The 21,567-nt window shown below is 35.8% G+C and overlaps 1 protein-coding gene across 3 annotated transcripts; it reads left to right on the forward strand.

Annotated features, from left to right (window-relative positions):
* Positions 1–1,711: 1,711 nt before the first annotated feature.
* On the forward strand, positions 1,712–21,056 carry eif4h (eukaryotic translation initiation factor 4h). 3 transcript variants are annotated; one of them, XM_059331812.1, is made up of 8 exons: positions 1,712–1,862; positions 10,569–10,756; positions 10,841–10,905; positions 13,503–13,632; positions 14,875–14,955; positions 16,067–16,228; positions 17,235–17,350; positions 20,472–21,056. In XM_059331812.1, exons 1-8 carry the CDS (start codon positions 1,798–1,800, stop codon positions 20,475–20,477), a joined length of 813 nt encoding a protein of 270 aa, XP_059187795.1. In that variant the 5' UTR covers positions 1,712–1,797; the 3' UTR covers positions 20,478–21,056. The 3 variants fall into 3 exon arrangements, with proteins under 3 accessions (XP_059187795.1, XP_059187794.1, XP_059187796.1); XM_059331811.1 differs by lacking the exon at positions 20,472–21,056 and having other exon boundaries at positions 17,235–17,374; XM_059331813.1 differs by lacking the exon at positions 20,472–21,056 and having other exon boundaries at positions 13,503–13,602; positions 17,235–17,374.
* Positions 21,057–21,567: the final 511 nt, after the last annotated feature.

Genomic DNA, 21,567 nt, shown 5'->3' on the forward strand with positions numbered 1-21,567 from the left:
CTCCAGGGGCCACTGCCCCTGTGAAGAAGCCCTTGGCCCCTGCTGTGGCCCCTGTGTCAAATTAAAAATAAAATAATCAATTCATAACGATGAACGACGGAACAATTCTTACCAATTTTTTTGTACACAAAAGGAACCCAGAATGTGTACATTGGATAATAGTTTAATTGTGCAATAAAAGCTTGTGAATAAATAAGGAAGATAATTCTCACTGTACTGCACAAAAAAAAATACTTGCGCACAAAAATGGGAAATGTCATTGTGGTACAAAAGTAATTGATACAATGTATTTGTATCTTCCAAATATACTTAATTAAGATTTTTAAATGAGCTAAAATAAAGGGTTTGAATACTTAAATATCATCTTTGCCATTTTTTTATTGTGCCCCTCTGATTAAAAACTGGCCCCTCATTGGCCTCCACAGTAAGATTGGTCTAGAACCACCACTGTATCTAAACCTAGATGATTTCTGTTATTTATCTTGATTTTAATAGAAGTTTTAGTTTTATAATACATTTATTCTACGGACCACTTTTTTATTGTAAAACTATAAATCTGAAATCACTACAATACAATCAGACTTACTTCTATATACAAATTTATTTTAAAAAAGTCCTGAGTACTTCTTTTTTTTAAATAAACTTTATTAAGGCAGTTGGGTGGGGTGTAATACAAAAAAATACATCAGAACGTCGCCGGGGGTTTCAATAAATCATAAAGAGGTTGTCATACAAAAATATTATAAAAATTACAAATATTCAGAGTTTTAGCAGCTTTCAAATTAGTAGAGTCTTTAATAGAATTGATATACTGCTTGGTTTCACTTATAAATATATAAAGAGGGGATTTTTTTTGTGTATCGAGATTTATGTATGTGATATTTTGCCAATAGTATAATTAGAGTTATAATGTAATATTGATTTTTTTTTTGTGTATGGGAAGTCAGTGAAACCAAACAGTATATTTTCAAAACAAAGGGACAAATTAGGTTCAATTGAAAAAAAAGGAAGTTACAAATATCTTTCCAGAACTTAGACGAAAAAGGGCAAGACCAAAATAAATGAAAAATACTTTCAGGGTGTCCTTCACAAAAAAAGCAATTCAAATCTAAATCTTTTTTAAAACGTTGAAGAAAAATTTTAGTGGGGTAGATTCTGTGAATTATTTTACTGAGTACTTCTTCTACCACTATTTTTTATTTTATTTTTATTTATTTATTTATTTTGTTCCTTTCATGAAAGTGGACAACAAAATGTGTACAGAGACACTCTCTACACCTTCATGATTAGAAAGGAGCAGCAAGAAGAAAACATTTCTTATGTTTGTCTGCCCCCTACTTGAACAATAAAAGTAAAAAAAGATGGTCTGACATCACATACGATGGATTTTCAGTAGCCTACACCAACAAAACTTTGATTATAACAAAACAAAACACTTGAAACAACAAAAACAAACAAGACAAAAACAAACAAAAACCCATACAAGCACATGTTATCATCTCAAAAACAAAAGACCAAAAAAACAACTGATCATAAACAATCAGTTTAAGATTCTGGTACATATTGACAATTTTTTCTGCATTTATACATTTTTTTAAATCTATTAATGTCTGTACAACCTTTTAAATTCCATATTTTTACACCAACAACAGAAACACACATTTGTTTTAAAGTAGTACGAGCAACTTGTGAAACTAAAGTGTAGCTAGTGTGTTCCCGGTCAGGCGCTCTGTGGACAGCTAAACCCGCTCTGTGTGTGACGTGCAGGACCTCCTCCTCCGACACACAGCAGCAGTAATGGCGGACTACGACAACTACGAGGATCGGGACCGGACATATGGAAGCTTCGGCGGCGGAAGAGGGTGAGTCTCGGCTCCGCGCTTAAAACATAAACCCCGGCCGGACCGTCGCTATGTTTCCCGCTGCTGGCCGCCCCGAGCCTCGGTGCAGGGCGACCAGGCCTCGGAGCTCGTCCCGCCCGGCGCTTGCTAAGCGCTACGCCGTGGGAGCGCGAGGAGGCCGGTGACAGCAGCTGGGAAACACCGCGGCTCCGGAGCTAACATGCTAACTGTTAGCTCCGGAGCTAACATGCTAACTGTTAGCAAGGGGGCTAGCGTAGCGACACAAACGGGGCAGATGTGGTGTGTGGGTCGCCCCGGAGCTCCCTGACAGAGTCCCGTTCATCTGTCCGGTGGTTGTATCAGTGGGCTGCCCCGGGGAGAGGCCGGGCCGGGCCGGGCCGGGCGGGACAGGAGGCCGCAGCAGGTGGAGGTGGTGGCGGAGCTGCAGCTGCAGGCTGCCCGCATGGCTGCATCATGTGTCCGCAGCTGCAGATTCATCCACGTAGTTACCGAACATGAGGCTGGATATCGATCGGGGTTGTTGCTTATCGATACGTTTCTGAGTTTTTACAGTTAATATCGGGTTAGCTGCTGTTTACTGGCCTGTTATTTTATGTGATTTTTAACTGAATTGAGTGAAAAACCTGATTTTTGAGAGTTTTTTTTCAGGATGTCTGCAGGAATTAAAGGAATACTAAAAAAACTTAGGATGCTTTATTTATTTACTGCAGGGTCGCTTTAATAATTTACTAACTAAGGTTCTCATCATACCAGATTTTTAAACTTCAATACAAGATAATCAATATCTCTTTCAGTATTATGGCAAAAAGAAAAATAATTGTAGGACCACTAAATAGAATAATTATTTTCCCTTTTGATATTATTGTTATTGTATCCATTAGTAAAAAAAATGTCCTAGGTACATTCTCTTTAAGTTATTCATTTGTAAAAAGAAAATTAATCATAAGCATCCAAAATGAGATTTTAAAATTTGTTATAAAATGGCACAGTAAATGTGATATTATCATTATTGTTATTAGTATTTTACCCATTTCAAAAAGAAACAGGTCCTAGGCACAGAAAATTATATATTTTTTTCTTTTTAAAATTCAGAGTCACAATATCAGATATTTAAACTACAATACAGGTATTAAAAAAACGATACTCGGGACCTAATATTATGGACAAAAAGAAAATTCTTTAAATGTATACGTATTAAGCTTCAAATTATTAAGTTTTATGCTTCAAAAATATTATTGATTAATAAGAAATTAAAAAGTCCATGGCACACAAAATATGCCTTTTAAATGTATCATTTTTATTGTCATTATTTATTCTTTTACTAATTTCTTTAGTATTTATTGATTTGTTAAAAGACAAAAAGTCTTGAGCATATAAAAAGATTTTTCTTTAACTAGTTATTATTTTTTCAATTTCCATAAGAAAAAAAAGTACAAATTGCCTTCTGACCCTCAATCCAAAATTCAAACATATAAGACTGACAATAGCTGACAGAAAGTAGTTTCTGCAATTACTAAATGATTTTCTATCTATTGACTGCTGCTGATGAAAGAAACCAACCAACTTGTTCTATGTTCGGCTTAAGACTTGCAAAAGAAAATAATTACTCTTATTCATGTAAATATATGCAGACTCTTAACCACACTTACAATAATGAAAAAAGTCTTCTAAATAACGTAACATTTAAAAGAAAAAGTCCTCATTTAATAATGATAATAGATCTGCAACAATAAGTTGACCAATCGAAAAATAATCGCCAACTATTTTCATTTTTTATTGATAAATTGTTAAAGTAATTTTTGTGTTTCTATGCAGTTTTGTTCCCTTAATAATGGCACCAACATGATGTTCAACAGACTTTACTAAGACCAAAGCATGTTTTCACAGCACCTAAGCCCAATGAACAGAAATAAAAAAACATTTCTGCTCTGTTCTTTTATTTATTGAGAATATTTTAATATATTTTTTTTCCCATATTCATTTGTGAATATTCTTAAGAGTTAAAAGTTTTTTTGTTTTTTTTTTTACTTTGAAAGGGTGTACTTGCATTATAATCCTTTTTATATTATCAATATATCAGCAGGCAAAATACACTATGCAAAACACACGCTCAGACCCTGAAGCAGGCCCTGGTGCATGTCACTTTTTAAATTAAATGCACCAACAAAAAATGTTTTTTGTGTATTTTTCCTTCTTTCGCTGCACTTCCGCCATGTTTGGCACTGGAATAATCAGTTAGACAACTCTTCAAAGACAATCATTGTTCGGATATGTTATATTTATGTAAAGTAAATAAACTAGACATTAGTTAAGACCAATTTAGTCTAATTTTCTCATAAGTTTTGACTTATTTTGGCAAGTTTTTTCATTTGTAGGATTTTTTAAATTTATATTTTCAACGAAAGGTTGTTTTATGCATATTCATGTTGACATACATTTGAAGTGTTCCATAACAAATGTTAGCAGGACTTTTATATATACATATATAAACTGCCCGTTAATATTTGTCTGTCAATTCTCCTCTGACCTCTGGCATCAACAAGGCATTTGGGCCCAGAGAACTGCAGCTCACAGGATATTTTCTCTTTTTCGGACCATTCTCTGTAAACCCCAGAGATGGCTGTTATATCATCAGTTTGTGAAATATTCAGACCAACAACCATGGCACGTTCAAAGTCACTTAAATCACCTTTGTTCCTCATTCTGATGCTCAGTTTGAACTTCAGCAGCTTGTCTTCAACATAGTCAGGCAGCTTAGCTAAATAAAGGGGACACGCTGGACAAAAGCACCAAATTTTTTCCACATACTCTCTATCACCATAGGTTTCAATTTTTGGTAGGAGCCACTTCATCAAGATTGCTGATCCGAGATGGCACCCATATAAAGTCTATGAGAACCAATACATCTTCCAAGCCACACAGAAGGTCAATCTTGGTGTCAAAATCTACATTTTCTGGGTCAAGGAATCATTTAAAGCTGTTGAGAATATCACAAGATGATTATTTGATCAAATAGAAATGTTCATTTTCACCCAGACTGGTAGGCAACTCGCTTCAAGTGCTGCAGCAGAGAATCCTGAGCTGAAAATGTTTGGAATCTAATAATTATGTAAATACATGGCCAAAATGAACATATCTATTTGATCATCTAGTGATATTCTCAGTAGCTTTAAATTATTCTTTGACCCAGAAAATGTATATTTTGACACTAAGATTGACCTTCTAAGTGGCTTAGAAGATATACTGGTTCTCATAGATTTTATATGGCTGCCATCTCTGATCCGCAATCTTGATGAAGTGGCTCCTACCAAAAATTGAAACCTATAATGATAGAGAGCATGTGGAAAAAATTTGATGCTTTTGTCCGACGTGCCCCACTTTCTTCCCAAATCTGGTCCTAAGCCGCTGGACTAACATGTCTACAAGCCTAAACGCATTGAGTTGCTGCCGTGTGATTAGATTAGATATTTGTGTTAAGGAGCAGTTGAACAGGTATACATAACAAAAGAGGCAGGTAAGTATACATGCATACACATATTCTTATTAGGGATGTAACAATGTGTCAGGGGACAGTTAAAAATATTTCGGTTTGACTTGTTCGACGGCATACATCACTGAGTAAAAGAGACGGAGCGTATTTCAGCCCCGCCCTCACCAAAGGAGAAAACCATCACCGCTTTATGTTGACTTTGTATCGAAGGAAGGAGCCTCCACAAATAAATTGTGGCTCCTTTTATGGGAATAATTAATTGATGATCGATTAATGGTCGTTAAGAATTTGGTCGGTCACGTGGAATTTTTAATCTGCGTATTGTTTTATTTTTATCTCTGACTGCGTATCAGTATCACGGAAATGAAACACGCCGAGCGTTCAGTTCTGCGGCCGTACGTCAATAAACCAATGAGCTGAGAATGAAGTTGGATAGAGCTCCAGTTTGCAAACTGAAAGTTAACGTTATAGATGATCAAGTTGGCAGGTTTCTTCCAAACGCCCATCCCTGGTCCATTTGTGCCACAAGGCATAAATAAAAGACAGGCACATGAAGTCCCCGTTAGTGCAGCTAGCACACAGGGGCCACCAGCACCTGCTTGAGTCTATATAGTCTTGCATTGTGCTTTAAAGCAGTAATTCTCAACCTTTTTGAGTCGCGACCCCCAATTTAACAGGCATGTTGTCCGTGACCCCCGCTCACTGAACAGAATCTCACACGCACAGTTCAGATCACCCAAAAAAGAAACAAAATGACCAAAAAAAGTAAACAAAATGACCAAAAAAGACACAAATTGACCACAAAATGACCAAAAAAAGACACAAATTGACCACAAAATGACCAAAAAAAGTAAACAAAATGACCAAAAAAGACACAAATTGACCACAAAATGGCCAAAAAAGACACAAATTGACCACAAAATGATCAAAAAAGACACAAAATGACCAAAAAAGACACAAAATGAACAAAAAAGACACAAAATGACTAAAAAAAGACACAAAATGAACAAAAAAAGGAAACCAAATTACCAAAAAAGACACAAATTGACCACAAAATGATCAAAAAAAGACACAAAATGACCTAAAAAGACACAAAATGAACAAAAAAACACATTAAGTGACCAAAAACACAAACAAATGATTTGGCGACCCCCAGAAATCATCTCGCGACCCCAATTGGGGTCCCGACCCCAAGGTTGAGAATAGCTGCTTTAAAGGATGGCACTGCTTATAAATGGTACGAAAGATTAGTGTTGTTGGGTGTTACCTGTTTCTGTAGGAACATGCTTTCAACACATTTTGCAGTGCATGCTACTTTAAGTAGCAGAAATATCTCCACACTACTAGTTCCTCTGAGCCTTTTGAGCCTCGGGCTGTGCTCGGTGTCTTTTTTTTGGTGACGCTTTTGCTCAAGTTAACATTTTTCTGTCTTCATTTTCCCTCACTCTCACTCCTAATGTACACAACATCAGTAGCCAAAACCTTGAAGCCCTTTACATCCTCCACAAGAAGAGAGAAATTTGTTCTTGTTCTCGAGGTGGCAAGAACAAGAAAAAAGTTTTTTTCTGGACGGGGCATTTCATACTTCATAAGAAACTCAGAACTCCTGGGAAGTTGTCACAGGGCCCTACCACTGCAGCACACCACTCATTCACATTTCTGACCAATCACACAATAGTTGTGGGACACCACACAAGAACAAAGTTCTGCTCAGATGATGTGTCAAGAACAGAGAAATATGTTCTCTCTCCCAGGGCTGCAGGAGCAAAATGACGTCATTCTGTTCTTGCAGCCCTGTGAGGGAGAACACATTTCTCTGTTCTTGCTGAGTGTGTATTAACCTTTACATGACTGCTTCTCCTGCGCTCTCAACCTAACTTGACATGGCTGTAACTCCGCCCTCCACACCATGCTACGCTTATTTAGGGGTGTGCCATATCGTATGGTTCACAATAATATCGGTATATTTTTTTTATGGTTAAAAAAAATGCATATCATGATATTGGCAACGTTCCTACTTCTTGATGTAGTGGTTAAAGTTGTTTTAATCACAAAAAGCTACTTACTCCCTGTCGCTTAACACATGCAGCTTTCAAAATAAGAGCACAGTGTGTTAAGAGAATCCACCACAGAATTTACAAGAAGACTGTCAAAATAAGATGCCTTAAATAAAACATACGAGAACCTTTATTCTCCTTTACAAAATGTCATTAAAATATGCCCCCGAAACCCCTAAATGGCTATTTTTAGTCAAGAGTAAATGTTTTTGTATTTGGCAACTGTTGAGATTTGCACTTCACACTACATTTTAGATTTTTAATTATTTATACAGACAAAAAAAAATTTTTTAAGTATTTCCTAATATCGTCAAGAATATCGTTATCGCAAAAATAGCCTGAAATATCGGGATATTCTTTTAGGGCCATATCGCCCAGCCCTACGCTTATTGTCATTGGCTGTTTGTGTTGTCTGTCAGAACATGGATAGAAAGAGGTCTATTGAAATTATATCAACCATGACTTACATTTCTATTGAGGAAAAGTTATTTCGCGATAATAATCTTCATAGTTTTTTTGCCCAGCCCTAGCCTGTTGTAACAGCCGACAGGGGCCATTGTGAATATGTAGCGATCTCGGCTATTGCCTGAGAATGATGATAATCTCCCTAAAAAAACACCATGTAAATAACTAGGAACACATGCAAGCCCTAGTTTGCTTATTTGTCACGTCAGCTGAGTGTTTTTAACCCATTGACGCCTAAAACGCCTTTTAAAACCTCTGGGCGATTTTAAAATAAGCCCCTAAAACCTGAAGTTTTTCTGGAAATTCAACAGAAGTGTCAACGCTTCTACTAAATAATAGATTTTTCAGCCTCTGTAGCAGATAGAAATGAAATTCAAAAAGTATTTGAGAGCTTATACAAATACTACAAAATGGCGTATCCGCTTTCCAGGCTTCAATGGGTTAAGAGCTCAGTAATTGTGATGCCGTAGATAAACGAGGTGGTTTGAAGGATGAAAGATAAGCTGCACGTCGCGCTTCATTCATCTTTTCTCTCTGCGCCTTTATAACCCTGTGACGTCGTCTTTAGAGTCACGTGACACTGACGAGGGTAAAGATCACGCAGCTATTGGAAGAAAGGCTGGCCAAAAAGCTTCACACTGATGCTGGAATATACATATATTTATATACCGGCCTTATTTATTATTATTATTATTACTATTATTATTATTGTATATTATATATCATATTATTTTATTTAAAATTACTTTATTTATATTTTTCATTTTATTTATTTTTATATTGTTTATTATCTATTATTACATGTTATATTATATATATTATATTATATACTGTACTATTATTATTATTATTATATACCGTCTAGTCACTATAGCATTGTTGCATCATATCACCAGTTTAATTATTACCATCATCTTGCCAACCATCCTACCAACTGATGTACTTTTTTAACTTCTTAAGTGTCCTTGTTCTATTCTGTGTTTTTTTTTCTATTGTTTTTATTTATGCTACCTCAGTATTTTATTCTATTGTATTTTATTGTACTTGAATACCGGACTGCTGTGACAACCGAATTTCCCTTCGGGGATGAATAAAGTAATCTATCTATCTATCTATCTATCTATCTATCTATCTATCTATAAAGATCGATCTCAGTATTTATGAATCGATATCGGAAAGTGAAATTTATAATAGATTTTTTAAACCCAGCCCTTGTGCTGGAGGTCAGAGTGTTTACCAGCTGCTGCTGCGGACCGTCTGTCCCTGTGCAGCCAGTGTTGCTGCCACATTATCAGTTATACTTTTGTTTTACGCTGCTGGAGAAAATGGATGTATGTTGGTCAGTGCGTGAGAATCTGCAGGACACATTAACTGCACAGGTGCATGTATGGCTGAGAGTTACGGGCACAGCTTTTATTTCACGTGTTCGCCGTCCTGGTTGGTCCGGGTGCTGGCAGAAAATAGTGATATTTTTTTTTAATGTGTTTTCATGATTTGTGCATGGATTGTGCAGTGCTTTAAACTAGCCAGGCACAGTAACACGTTTTTAATGGATAATATATTCATTGTCCCAGAACGATAAAAACATTTTTTTAGTTTAAGGCTATAATAATGCAAGTACAACTTTTTCAAATAGATATTAACACTTTATAGAATATGAATGTGAATTTCTTTTTTAATTGACATCAATATATAAAACATAAAATGAAACAAAAACAATAAATGCCTCCCAATGCCTCTTCAAACCTGAACTGTCATTAACTAAAATCCAGCTTTTGATTTCTGTATTTTTTATTTCCTCATTCATTTCATTTTGTTCTTTGAGTATCTTTAAAAATGTCATATCTTTTAACAATTATTTATATTGTTATACTTTTTCTAAGCTTGATAAATTTATAAACTATATTACACTTGTTTTGAAACTGCTTGAAATTGTATCACATGACATTATAATGAATCACTATCTGACTGAAAGTTTGCCTTTTACATAAAGAAATCTATACATATATATATATATATATCTTAAAAAAAACGGTTGCATTATTTAAACAAAGAGGCATTGAAACGGTTAAAATTGTGAAAATTAATTATTTAGGAACATTTATTCTTTATTTTTTTATTTTTTCAAATTTATTTTTAAATGCAAAAAAATGCATGAAGAATAAAAAAAACCCATTTTGTAATAAATGTTTTGGGGTGGGTTTATATATATATATATATATCAAAATCTATTTAAATGTAAATATTGTGACAATTAATATTCATTGATCATCATTATGATCAGGACAGATTTATCTCTGTGAAAGTGGAAAACAATATTAATATTATATAGTGTTTTTATTGCTGTTTGCAACCAGGGACATTTTTTTAAATACACAAAAAATGCATGAAGAATAAAAAAATAAAAAAAAACCCATCAACAATATATATATATATATATATAAAAACCCACCCAAAAAAAGTCAGTTTTTTACATATATAAATACAAATGAAAGTATATTAATGTAAGTATTCTGTCAATTAATATTAGTAGTTGTGATGCGGGCTTATTTATTTATTTTTTTTAATTGTTGATGCATTGACATTTATTTATCAAGTGTCGTTACTTTCACGTCTGTGCGTAAAACATGAAGCTGTAGCCACTTTACATGCCTGTAATATATATATTAACGACATAATGCTCTGGATCTGCAGGCCCCGTGGCGGCGGCGGCTCCGGAGGCCCCAGGAAGCAGAAGGAGCTGCCCACAGAGCCTCCGTTCACAGCGTACGTGGGAAACCTGCCGTTCAACACGGTGCAGGGAGACATCGACATCATCTTCAAAGAGCTCAACATCCGCAGCGTCCGATTGGTCAGAGACAAAGAGACAGACAAGTTCAAAGGTCAGAGGTCATTGTGTTTCAGCTATAAGTGGCTGCTCCTAACCGAACCTGGAGACTGACTGTGTCTTTCTGTCTCTTTTACAGGTTTTTGTTATGTTGAGTTTGAAGATTTGGAATCTCTAAAAGAAGCTTTGACGTACGACGGCGCTGTGAGTATCTTAATCCTTTATTCTCTCCATCCAGAGTTTATTGTTTGACTGCTCTGCTTCTATCCTGATAAAAGTAATTCCATATGTCAATGGGAAAATGTAAATATCAATTTGTTTTCCTAAATAAATAAATAGTCTTTTACCACATGGTACGGTGTGTTTTTGGAGCACTGGTACAGATCAACACATTCATATTTTTCCATCTTAACTGTACATGTGATTGCTTTGGAAACCAATTACAATGTGCTCTTTAATTTTTAGATTTTACGTAACCACAGACCTTATTTCAGGCATCTAACCAAAAACAAACCCAGTTCAAAATCCTTATTGAATTAGAGAGTAGAGACCTCATGGCGTTAAAATACTATAAAACTTTCCTCCAGGTTTAAGAACTCATTCCTGTGGCAAACTGCTGGAGGTGTCATTACTCTTACTGGTTCTTTTTCATTACTGAAGAACAGTTTTTTTGCTTTTTAATCTTCGCCGTACATATTATTATTATTATTATTATTAATCATCTTAATTGGGAAACGATCGGGCATGGTGGGCTATGTCTTTTATCGGAGATTTGACATTTTCGTAAAAAATCCCTAAAAGTTTTGCTCCAATTTTCCCATTGAAAATAATGGGAAATCGACGTGAAAAGAGCTCAGAAAAGCCTCACTTTGGGGCTCCACCAATCTGCTATAGTTAAATATAGAAACATTGTTTCAAGTATAAACGGGTCACAAGACTTGGATCTTTATTGGTCCAAACGCTTACCAAAACCGCAGTTGAAATTTGCTTCACAAAAGCAATGATTTGCTTCGCTTTTCACAAAATCGCAGTTGAAATTTGATCAAGTATTATCACCATGGGGTCTATTAAGAATTCTCCTATCAAATCAAACTTTATTTATATAGCACTTACAGAAATGTAACACAAAGTGCTTTACAAAAAAAAAAAAAAGGGATTTTTGCAATGAAATTTTGGATCATGGCAGAAAATAGGCTCTGTGGCAAACACACGTTTCTGATGCTGACACGTTGTGTTCAGCAGGTCGGCCTGTTACTACAACACATTGTTAGGACGATATATTTTCCCAGTAACTGTCACCATAAATGATAATATCGTTGATGTTGTTTTAGGACCATTTTATGCCACAAATATAATGATATTGGGGCATAATAATCTAAAACATCGTTTTCAACAGCAAGTCATTTTTAAATATCAAGAATATTAAACATTGGAATTAAATTATGGAAAAGAAATATTAAAATGTCCTAGATAAATATAATCCAGTATAATTGGTCCGCCTGAAACTCAGTGAGAAATTCACGGTGCAAAAATAAGTGTGATTAAAATGCGTCAATTTTTGTGTAATTAATTAATCTTAATTAACGCGTTAAAGTCCCGTCCCTACTTTAAACACAACACAAAGAAAGCACAAAAAGTACTTTACAACCAGAACGCGTCAACTTTTATCCTCCCAGGCGAAAATGTTGATGGCTTATGTAAACAAACACGCATTTAAATGACAAAATATGGAGTCCAGAAAAAAACTATCATGTCCATTTTATATTTCAAACGAGACGTCGATATAGTAATAATAGTGACAGGCCTATCAACAGAATAAACACCACTTTTGTTGTGTTTAGATGTTTTTATGGTTTTTAGGAAAAATGATATGCTATAGCGAACTACCATTTCAACATCACGACTGTTATGATGCTTCAACAAGCTAACCAGCGTTTTTGACAAGCTCGCAAAACTATAGATAAATATGTATGTATAAAATGTGTATTTTGGACCCTATTTTATTTTTTAGGAAATCTATTTTTCAAACCTGGCGGCCATTTTTTTTCATTATCGATTAGTCAAGTAATTGGTTGCTGCCCTACATACAGTAGATATGTCTTTATTGTTTCCACTCTTCACAAAAACACTACCGGTCAAAAGTTTTAGAACACCCCAATTTTTCCAGTTTTTTATTGAAATTCAAGCAGTTCAAGTCAAATGTGGTGAACTGCCAGAGGTAAATAAAAAAAGGTAAGCTTAACCAAAACTGGAAAATAATGTACATTTCAGAATTATACAAGTAGGCCTTTTTCAGGGAACAAGAAATGGGTTAACAACTTAACTCTGTGGAGTCTTGGGCTATTTTGTCCATTTTTGAATTATTTTTATGTCTTTGTAAGTAATTTTGTGTCTTTTTTTAGTAATTTTGTGTCTTTTTTTGTAATTTTGTGTCTTTTTTTGGTCATTTTGTGTCTTTTTTTAGTCATTTTGTGTCTTTTGGTGTCTTTTTTTGGTCATTTTGTGTCTTTTGGTGTCTTTTTTTGTCATTTTGTGTCTTTTTTTAGTCCAACATAAAATGTCATTTTGAATCTTTTTTTTTACTTTCAAAACACTATCATGCTCAATAAAGAATTTTAAATTTTGCAAATGTGCATTAATTTCAGAGTACACTGAGACATTAAACTGCATCATTTTCAATTAAATTCTGGTAAAGTTGGTGTGTTCTAAAACTTTTGACCAGTAGTGTAGATTTTTTTTATACAAAGGGTGTGTTAAATGATGTAATAATGATTGCAACGTGTGACCTCTGACCCCTGCAGCTGCTAGATCAAAGGACACTGAGGGTGGACATTGCAGAGGGACGGAGGCAAGAGCGAGGAGGAGGCGGCGGCTTCGGCTTCAGGAAAGACGAGGGCAGAGGTACGCACGCCGAAAGCACGTCAGGAGAAAGTAGGTCACAAACCTGTTGAGTGAGTGTGTGTTTTATTGGAACTGAAGTTATGAAGTTTTCCTCTTCTGTCGTTTCTTCTCCAAGTTACTGAAACTTAATGTTGTTTAACCCTCTGAACAAGCCATTTCAGGTACTGTATTTCACTGCAATATTCAAATTTAAATGTAAATTTAAATTCTATAAATCCTGCAGCTCTGAGTGGAAATACAGCTCTAAAGTGTCTTTTGTGCAGAAGAACACCATTACAGTGACTTTAGTCAAAGGAAAAACACAGTTTAATTTTATATATTTTAAATTGGAATAAAATGGAATCGGCACGTTTTTCAAATGCCCACAAGTGTTTTGAATATTGGAAAAACAGTAGTGTCTACATATTATAAATATTGAACTATTGCGTTTTTACAACTTCTCCTGTCCTCTCCCCTCGGCTCTGTGTAAACAGCCTTCGGTTCTGTCTGATTTTCAGTGAATATTCACAGGCTCCACAGTGTCTCTGAGGAGCAGAATTAAATGTTTTTAACAGGATCTAGTTATTCCAAACTGTGTATTTTGGCCACATTTTAAATGAGACATGTAGAATAAAGTGATTGTGACAGAAATATCACAATGTCAAGCTTCTTTTTGGTTACTTTTTCTGACTGAAAACTTTAGAACGGAGGATCAAGGACCGTGGGAAAGTTCAATATTCCATAATAATGCCTGTTTTTACAATTTCTTTCTACGATAAACTGTAATTTTGGCAATATAAAAAAACAGCAACATCCCTGTTAATAGTGGGCTTCAGAGGGTTAACAAAACAAAAAAAAAAAACTGCTGTCACTGTTTGACTTGGAGGAGGACTTTGTCTTTCACGCTTCATCCTTTTTATCATCTCATCTTCACCTCCAGAGACCCCCCCACCCCCACCCTTTAACTCTCCTCCACCTGATACAAACTCACCTGGTCAGTAGTTAAACCTTAAATTAGAAATAAATTAAAATATATATAAACAGATTTATCAGAATTCTCCTTCAAGCTTCTTCTCTCCAACATCTCCTCTCTGATTGGCTGATGGACGACTAACAAGCTTCGGTTCTTCAGTGTTGTTCTTCCAGCACAGCCTCCTCCTCTCCTCTCCTTTCCTCCTCTCCTCTCTCCTCCCCTGTTTCCTCCCTCTCTTTCCCTCTCTCCTCTGCCCCCCTCTCTCTCTCTTTCTCCCTCTCCTCCCCTCTCTCAGTGTTAACTCCCCCTGTACTCTGCAGGACGAGGAGGAGGAGGTCCTCGAGGAGCTCCCAGAGGAGGAAGAAGTGACAATCGTGACGACTTCGACCAACAAGGAGGAGGTGCGAGATCAGAGATGGTTGGATCCCAGCCGGCCAATCAGAACACAGGACAGTGTCCCTGAACTAACCATTAGATCTAAACTAACCTGAACAAGTGCTCTTATTCATAATGTCAATATAGTTTTACTGTAGTGCCATCTAGAGGCGAGCATTAAAATCAATCTGAAGGATTAAAAGTACAATAAGTGCAAAAATATAGTGAATGAGATGGACTGACCACTTTAACCCTCTGAACCATAACAGCTGTTTCAGTGCATTTTTTGCTCTTTTTACATTTTACTCACTGTGGCCTTGTATTTTACTGTAATATATAATATATATATATATATAAGTCCTGCAGCTCTATGGAATCAGCACAACCATGGCTGGAAGTGGGAACAACTCAAAAATGTTTCAGTTATGCCATTAATCATAAAAAGGAGAAAACAAGTTGAATTTTTCTCTTTTTTTAAAATACAATAGAATCTAGTAATAAGTAATGGAAAATGGAAAAAATATTAAACCCTTGTTTTCTTCAATTTGTTCATTTTAATGCCTGGTACAACAAAATGTACATTTGTTTGGACAAAAATAATGTTTACAACAAGGATAGCTGATAAGAGTTTAATTTAAGAGCTGATATCTAGACATTTTTAATGGTTTTCTTTATAATGATTTTGGTTATTATCAAGAAAATCATGGAAAATGGCTGTTGGAATAAAAAAACAGTTTCTTTCTAGGATAAGTGGAGTGTTTTTGGCTACGTTTCAAACCGCCAGTGTTTTTTTTGGGTTCAGAGGGTTAATAAAGCAAGAAATGCCCAAATGTCCACTTTCTATTCAAGTAAATATGCAGAATGTGCAACAAACTAAAACCAAATCACAACTAAAACTCCTCCTCTAAACTGAAATAAACAACACTTAATTAATCTTTATCCTTAATGACATCAATCTAACCAACACTGTTGACCTTTGACCCCCTTATCCTGGTTCCACATCCTGAAGTTTTTTTCCCATCATCCCCTTCACCTCAACCATCTCATGCTCACCGGTCACTTTCCAGCAGGTTCCAGACGCTGCAGGACAGCCGAGGGCGTCTGTCTGCGGACTCACCTGTCTGTCTACCTCTGTAGGTTTTAGAGATGACGACTACATGGGGAGGGGTCGAGGCGGTGGCGGTCGCCCTGGTGACAGAAGGGGCGGAGCCGCAGGACCTGGAGGCGGAGGACCAGGGCGCTTTAGAGAGGGGGGACCCCCCCGTGGAGGAACGACAGACTTCCGGGAACCGTCTGAAGGTTTGACTTTTATTCTGCGTTGAGTTTAATTGTACTTTTATAAGATGTGACTTCATTAATCCCACAGTGGAGAAATTTAGTTTTCACTGCAGCTCAAGATACAGACACACTGGTGGCAGAGGCTACCCTAAACGGTGCCACCTGCCACCATTGGGAATTCATTCACACACCGATGAACACAGCATCAGGAGCAATTTGGGGTTCAGTATCTTGCTCAAGGATACTTCGACATGTAGGCTGCCATGGTCAGGGATCCAACCACCAACCCTTCGGTTGGGGGCCAACCAACTCTACCAACTGAGCCACAGCCGCCCAATAATAATAATAATAAAGAACGTATACATACATTCTATACACATTCTATACATACATTTATTTGTAGTTATTTGCCATTTATTATTAATATATATATGTATATTTGTTTGTTTTCCTGAGAGTAATTTGCATTTTACAGATATTTCACATTGGAGAAAATATATTTTAGCAAGTTAAATAGGTTAAATAGGTTGTTGCATGTAGTAGTACTAGTGCAGTGCCTGTAGGAAGTATGTATTCGTACATTACATACCACACTACAATGTCTGCAACTCCATAAAACACTTTTCATAAGGTACGCACACCATCCAGCACATACACATTGAACATTGATATTCGTTGGAAACTATTCAAATATTATTGGAAAATCGATCTTTGTAGTGCCCTTTAAAACTAATTTCGAAACAAAGTAAAGCCATAATATTTTAATTCTGTGTGAAAGCACAACACAACAATAAGAAAAAATAAAGTCACATGCAAATTATTCACAAAACACAGTGTATAAAGGCCTTAGAAGTGTGAATCAGCGTGTCGGCCCCACGATACGATTTTATCCCAACACTTGAGTCACGATACAAGTTTCTTATAATAGTAAATCCATCGCATAATTCCTAAATTTGTGGTTTGGTCACAAAGGTATTAGGTTTGTGATTTGACGTCTTTGTTTGCTTGTTTGTTTGTTTGTTTACAGAGGAGCGTGCACAGCGGCCTCGGCTGCAGCTGAAGCCTCGGACCTCCTCCGCGCCGCTCAACCAGGTCGCCAACCCGAACTCTGCCATCTTCGGCGGAGCCAAGCCGAGAGAGGAGGTGATCCCCAGAGAAAAACCTTAAGAGACTGAAGGCCGTGAGGGCCAGGGGGAAGGGGGAGGGGGGAGGGGGGGAGAGAGGGAGGGGTGAGGGTGAACAGATAGAGAACTTTAACAAGGAAAAACAGAAAAAACGCCAGCGGGATGAGTTTAAACTCCACAGTTAGCATTCCTTCCTGACAGACAGACTGGACGCCGCCCTCCTCTTCTTCCTCTTTTTCTTCTTCTTCTTCTCCTCCTTCTTCTTCTTCTTCTTCTTCCTGTTTGAGTTCAGTTTGAGCAGAATATTTATTCTTAGTGGGAATAAACACTCTGACACTCTGATGAATAATAACCCTGTAAACACAAACACAACGAGCAGCTTGTGAATGCATGTCTCAACTTTGGGTTTCTCCGCCCCGCCCCGCCCCGCCCCAGCCCCGCCCTCACCAACACCTCCGCTTACTGTGATGTCATAGCTGCTTTGTCCTGTAGCCCCGCCCCCTTGCTCCTCAGCCACTGGGTCAAAAAGTCACCCTCCATTTACTCCCAAACAGAAAGAAGCCCAGAGGTTTTTTTTTTTTGTTTTGTTTTTTTGTATTTTGTAGTCGTTCAGCTGAAGCCATGCCCCCTCGCCCTGATTGGTGGAGTTCCTTTTTTGGTCTTTCTTTGCTGTTGCTTGTTGCCATGGTGACTCATCAATCAGATTCTCCAGCTTCAATCTTTTTATTTATTTATTTATCCAGCTTAATGTTACGGTGGGTGGAGTTTATTCTGTGTCAGGACGGCCTTTTTTTTTTTAACGGACACTGTGTTCAGGTCCTGTGAAGAACAAAAAAAGGGAAAAACAGTTTCCTGCTGCAATCAAAATTCTGAAACCGACAGTTAAATAAACTACAATCATGGTTTCCCACACACCCTGAACGCAGCAAGGGAGGGGCGTGGCCCAAAAGCTAAGGCTCCTCTGATTGGTTGTCTGGCTGACACATAGTTAGATGCATAATAATGACATTGTGGCATGTTTCGTCCAATCAGATTTAAAAGCGAGAAGTCTGCACTGAACAGTGTCTCTGATTGGTCCGCTGATCCACTGAAAGCTTCACCTGAACAGGAAGTTCTCTTCACTAGCTTATTTACTTTTTTTTTTCTTCTGACACACGTGACGATGCTTCTTCCTTTCTTTCTTTCCCCTTTTTATCCTTCATTTATTTTCTCTTTCATTCTTTCTCCAGTCTCATATTTTGGTGCTATTGTGTTACGAAAAAAAAAAAACGCAGACAATTTGAAATTCCAAAAAGTTTTTTGCCCGTTTGAGGCGGAATGATGAAGTGATATCAAACATGTATGGACGACAACAACTGCAGCATTTAATCAAACTTTCAACAAGTTTATCTTCACTGTTCTTACTTATTTTTGAATGAAACATAAAAACAGTCTTACTTTGCATCGTAATTTCAACACGATATCATGACGCACATGGTGTGTGTGTATATATATATATATATATATATATATATATATATATACACCATGTGCATCTCAATAAATTAGAATATCATAGAAAAGTTTTTTTTTTAATTCAATTCAAAAAGTTGAAATAACACATTATATAAAGATATAAAATGTTTCATTCTGTGTGTAATGGATCTATACATCTTTTTATCCTTAATTTCTTCTAATTATAATGATCATGGCTTATATTTAATGAAGACCTAAAATTCAGTGTCTCAAAAAATTGTAATATTACAAAAGACCCATTTTAAAAAGTATGTTTAATATGGAAATGTTGGCCTCTGAACAATACTTGGTTGGGGCTATTTGACTTGAACTACTGGAAATGGACTTTTCCATCATATTCTAATGTATTAAGATGGGGAAAAAAAGGCTAAAATACTGACGTTAAATAAAACACTAAATATAAACACTTGGCGGCCATGAATCTATATAATATCACCACATAAAATATTGCGATACTATGCTGTATCGATTATTTCAAGTAAGTGACTTTATAATTTAACGTAACATGTTCGGACAGTTTTCATCAAATCAAACCAGTTTAAGCTCCGGCATTGAACCCTGTGAACTTCTCCTTATAATAAAAAGAACAACGAAGCTGAAGCTCTTATTTATTATTATATATTAAATAAGTTACTGGTCTCTTAGATTCAGAGACGAGGAAGGAGGTGAAGAAACACAATAACAAGAAAGTGTCTTCACTTAGATTTCATTTCTCCTCTTTGTTTCTGTTTTCCATCTTTTCCTTTTTTTTTTATCCTCCCAACTGTCCGTCCGTCCATCCATCTACAGACATGAAAAAAATTATTGTACCACCCTTTTTCTTCAGTTTCTTGTTCATTTTAATGCCTGGTACAACTAAAGGTACATTTGTTTGGACAAATATAATGATAACAACAAAAATAGCTCATAATAGTTCAATTTAAGAGCTGATATCTAGACATTTTCCATGGTTTTCTTGATAATGATTTTGGTTATTAGCAAGAAAAACATGTTTTTTTATTAAGAAAATGTCTAGATGTCAGCTCTTAAATTATAAGCTATTTTTTGTTGTTGACAAATATAATGATAACAACAAAAAAATAGCTTATAATTTGAGAGCTGATATCTAGCCATTTTCCATGGTTTTCATGATAATGATTTTGGTTATTATCAAGAAAAACATGTTTTTTTATTAAGAAAATGGCTTATAATTTAAGAGCTGATATCTAGCCATTTTCTTAATTAAAAAAAACATGTTTTTCTTGATAATAACCAAAATAATTATCAAGAAGACCATGGAAAATGTCTAGATATCAGCTCTTAAATTGAACTATTATGAGCTATTTTTGTGGTTATCATTATATTTGTCCAAACAAATGTACCTGTAGTTGTACCAGGCATTAAAATGAACAAGAATTTGAAGAAAACAATCATTTTTTCCATGCCTGTATCTATCAGCGGGTCGTTGAGAGTCCAACAGAAAGGAAGGAAAGAAAAGAAAAGAGGGGAAGAAAGACGAGGGACATGATAGGAAACATGACGTAAAGATGTTTTTTTTCCCTGTTATCCTTAATTTTATTTTTTCCTTCCCTTTTTTTCTTCATCTCTTCCTTTTGTGTTTCTTCTTCACCTGTCTTTGATTGCAGCCCTGAGTCATTTAACCCCCCGGCCAGAAGGTGGCGCTGACACGTCCTCAGTGTCACCAGCAGGGACGAAGACATTTAAAGGTTTTTGTGCTGTTTCTGTTTTTTCAGTGTGCATCTTGTAGAAGCCTACTGCCACCAATAAAGTTTTGTAAAAATTGATGAAAAAAATAATTATCGTACAGTGACGTTTGGTATGTAGTTTTTTTTTTTTTGTTTTTTTTTTTGCATTCCTTGATTTTTTTTTTTTTCCTCTTTTAATTTTCCTGCTGCCACAAACAGAAAGAGTCCTTCAGGTCCAGGTGGAGGTTTTCAGGTGCTTCACTCAAATGGTTTCTCTCGGTTTCAGTCTGCGTCGCTTTGTGTCGCTGATAAACAGCTGGACATTTGCTTTACTGTACGTTAGAATAAAAAAAGAAACGCCTCTTAACTTCTCTTTTTTGCTCATTTTTTTTTTTTTTTCCTACACTGTTTATGGCAATAAAACTTTCATCATCGTACATCAACTAGAATGTGTTTAATTTCAGGGGGGGATTTTTATTTTTTTCTTCCAAATGAAAGAAGAATAAAGCTCTTTCTGTTTCTGCCTCTCAGTGTCTTCACCAGCTTTATTTCATCTTCTATAAGCTTATTGTCTTAAAATATATCAATTGTCGCTTATTTTTATTAGAAATGAAAATCTACTCTGTCTTCAACACATTACATGTTTTTCATTCTCTCGTTATTATATAATCCGGAAATATTTAAATGTTATTTATATTTATATATGATCCGAAAAATATTTAAATGTTATTTATTTATATTTATGGATCTCAGAAGTACTCATCTTTTACTTCAGTAGCAGTAGAAATACAACAGTGATGGAATGAAATGGAAACTAAGTACATTTACTCAAGTACTGTGCTTAAGTACACTTTTGAGGTATGTGTACTTGAGTATTTAAATTTCTATGTAACTTTATACTTCTACTTCACTACATTTAGCTGTCAGCTTTAGTTACTTTTCAGGTTGGGATTTAACATAAAAGTATTTATATTTAAAAGTATTATGCATGTTTATAAGTTTAACCAAATAAAAGTATTAGTTCAAATTAACCATG

The sequence above is a fragment of the Centropristis striata genome, chromosome 4 (genome assembly GCF_030273125.1).
Source record: "Centropristis striata isolate RG_2023a ecotype Rhode Island chromosome 4, C.striata_1.0, whole genome shotgun sequence".
Lineage (NCBI taxonomy): Eukaryota > Metazoa > Chordata > Actinopteri > Perciformes > Serranidae > Centropristis > Centropristis striata.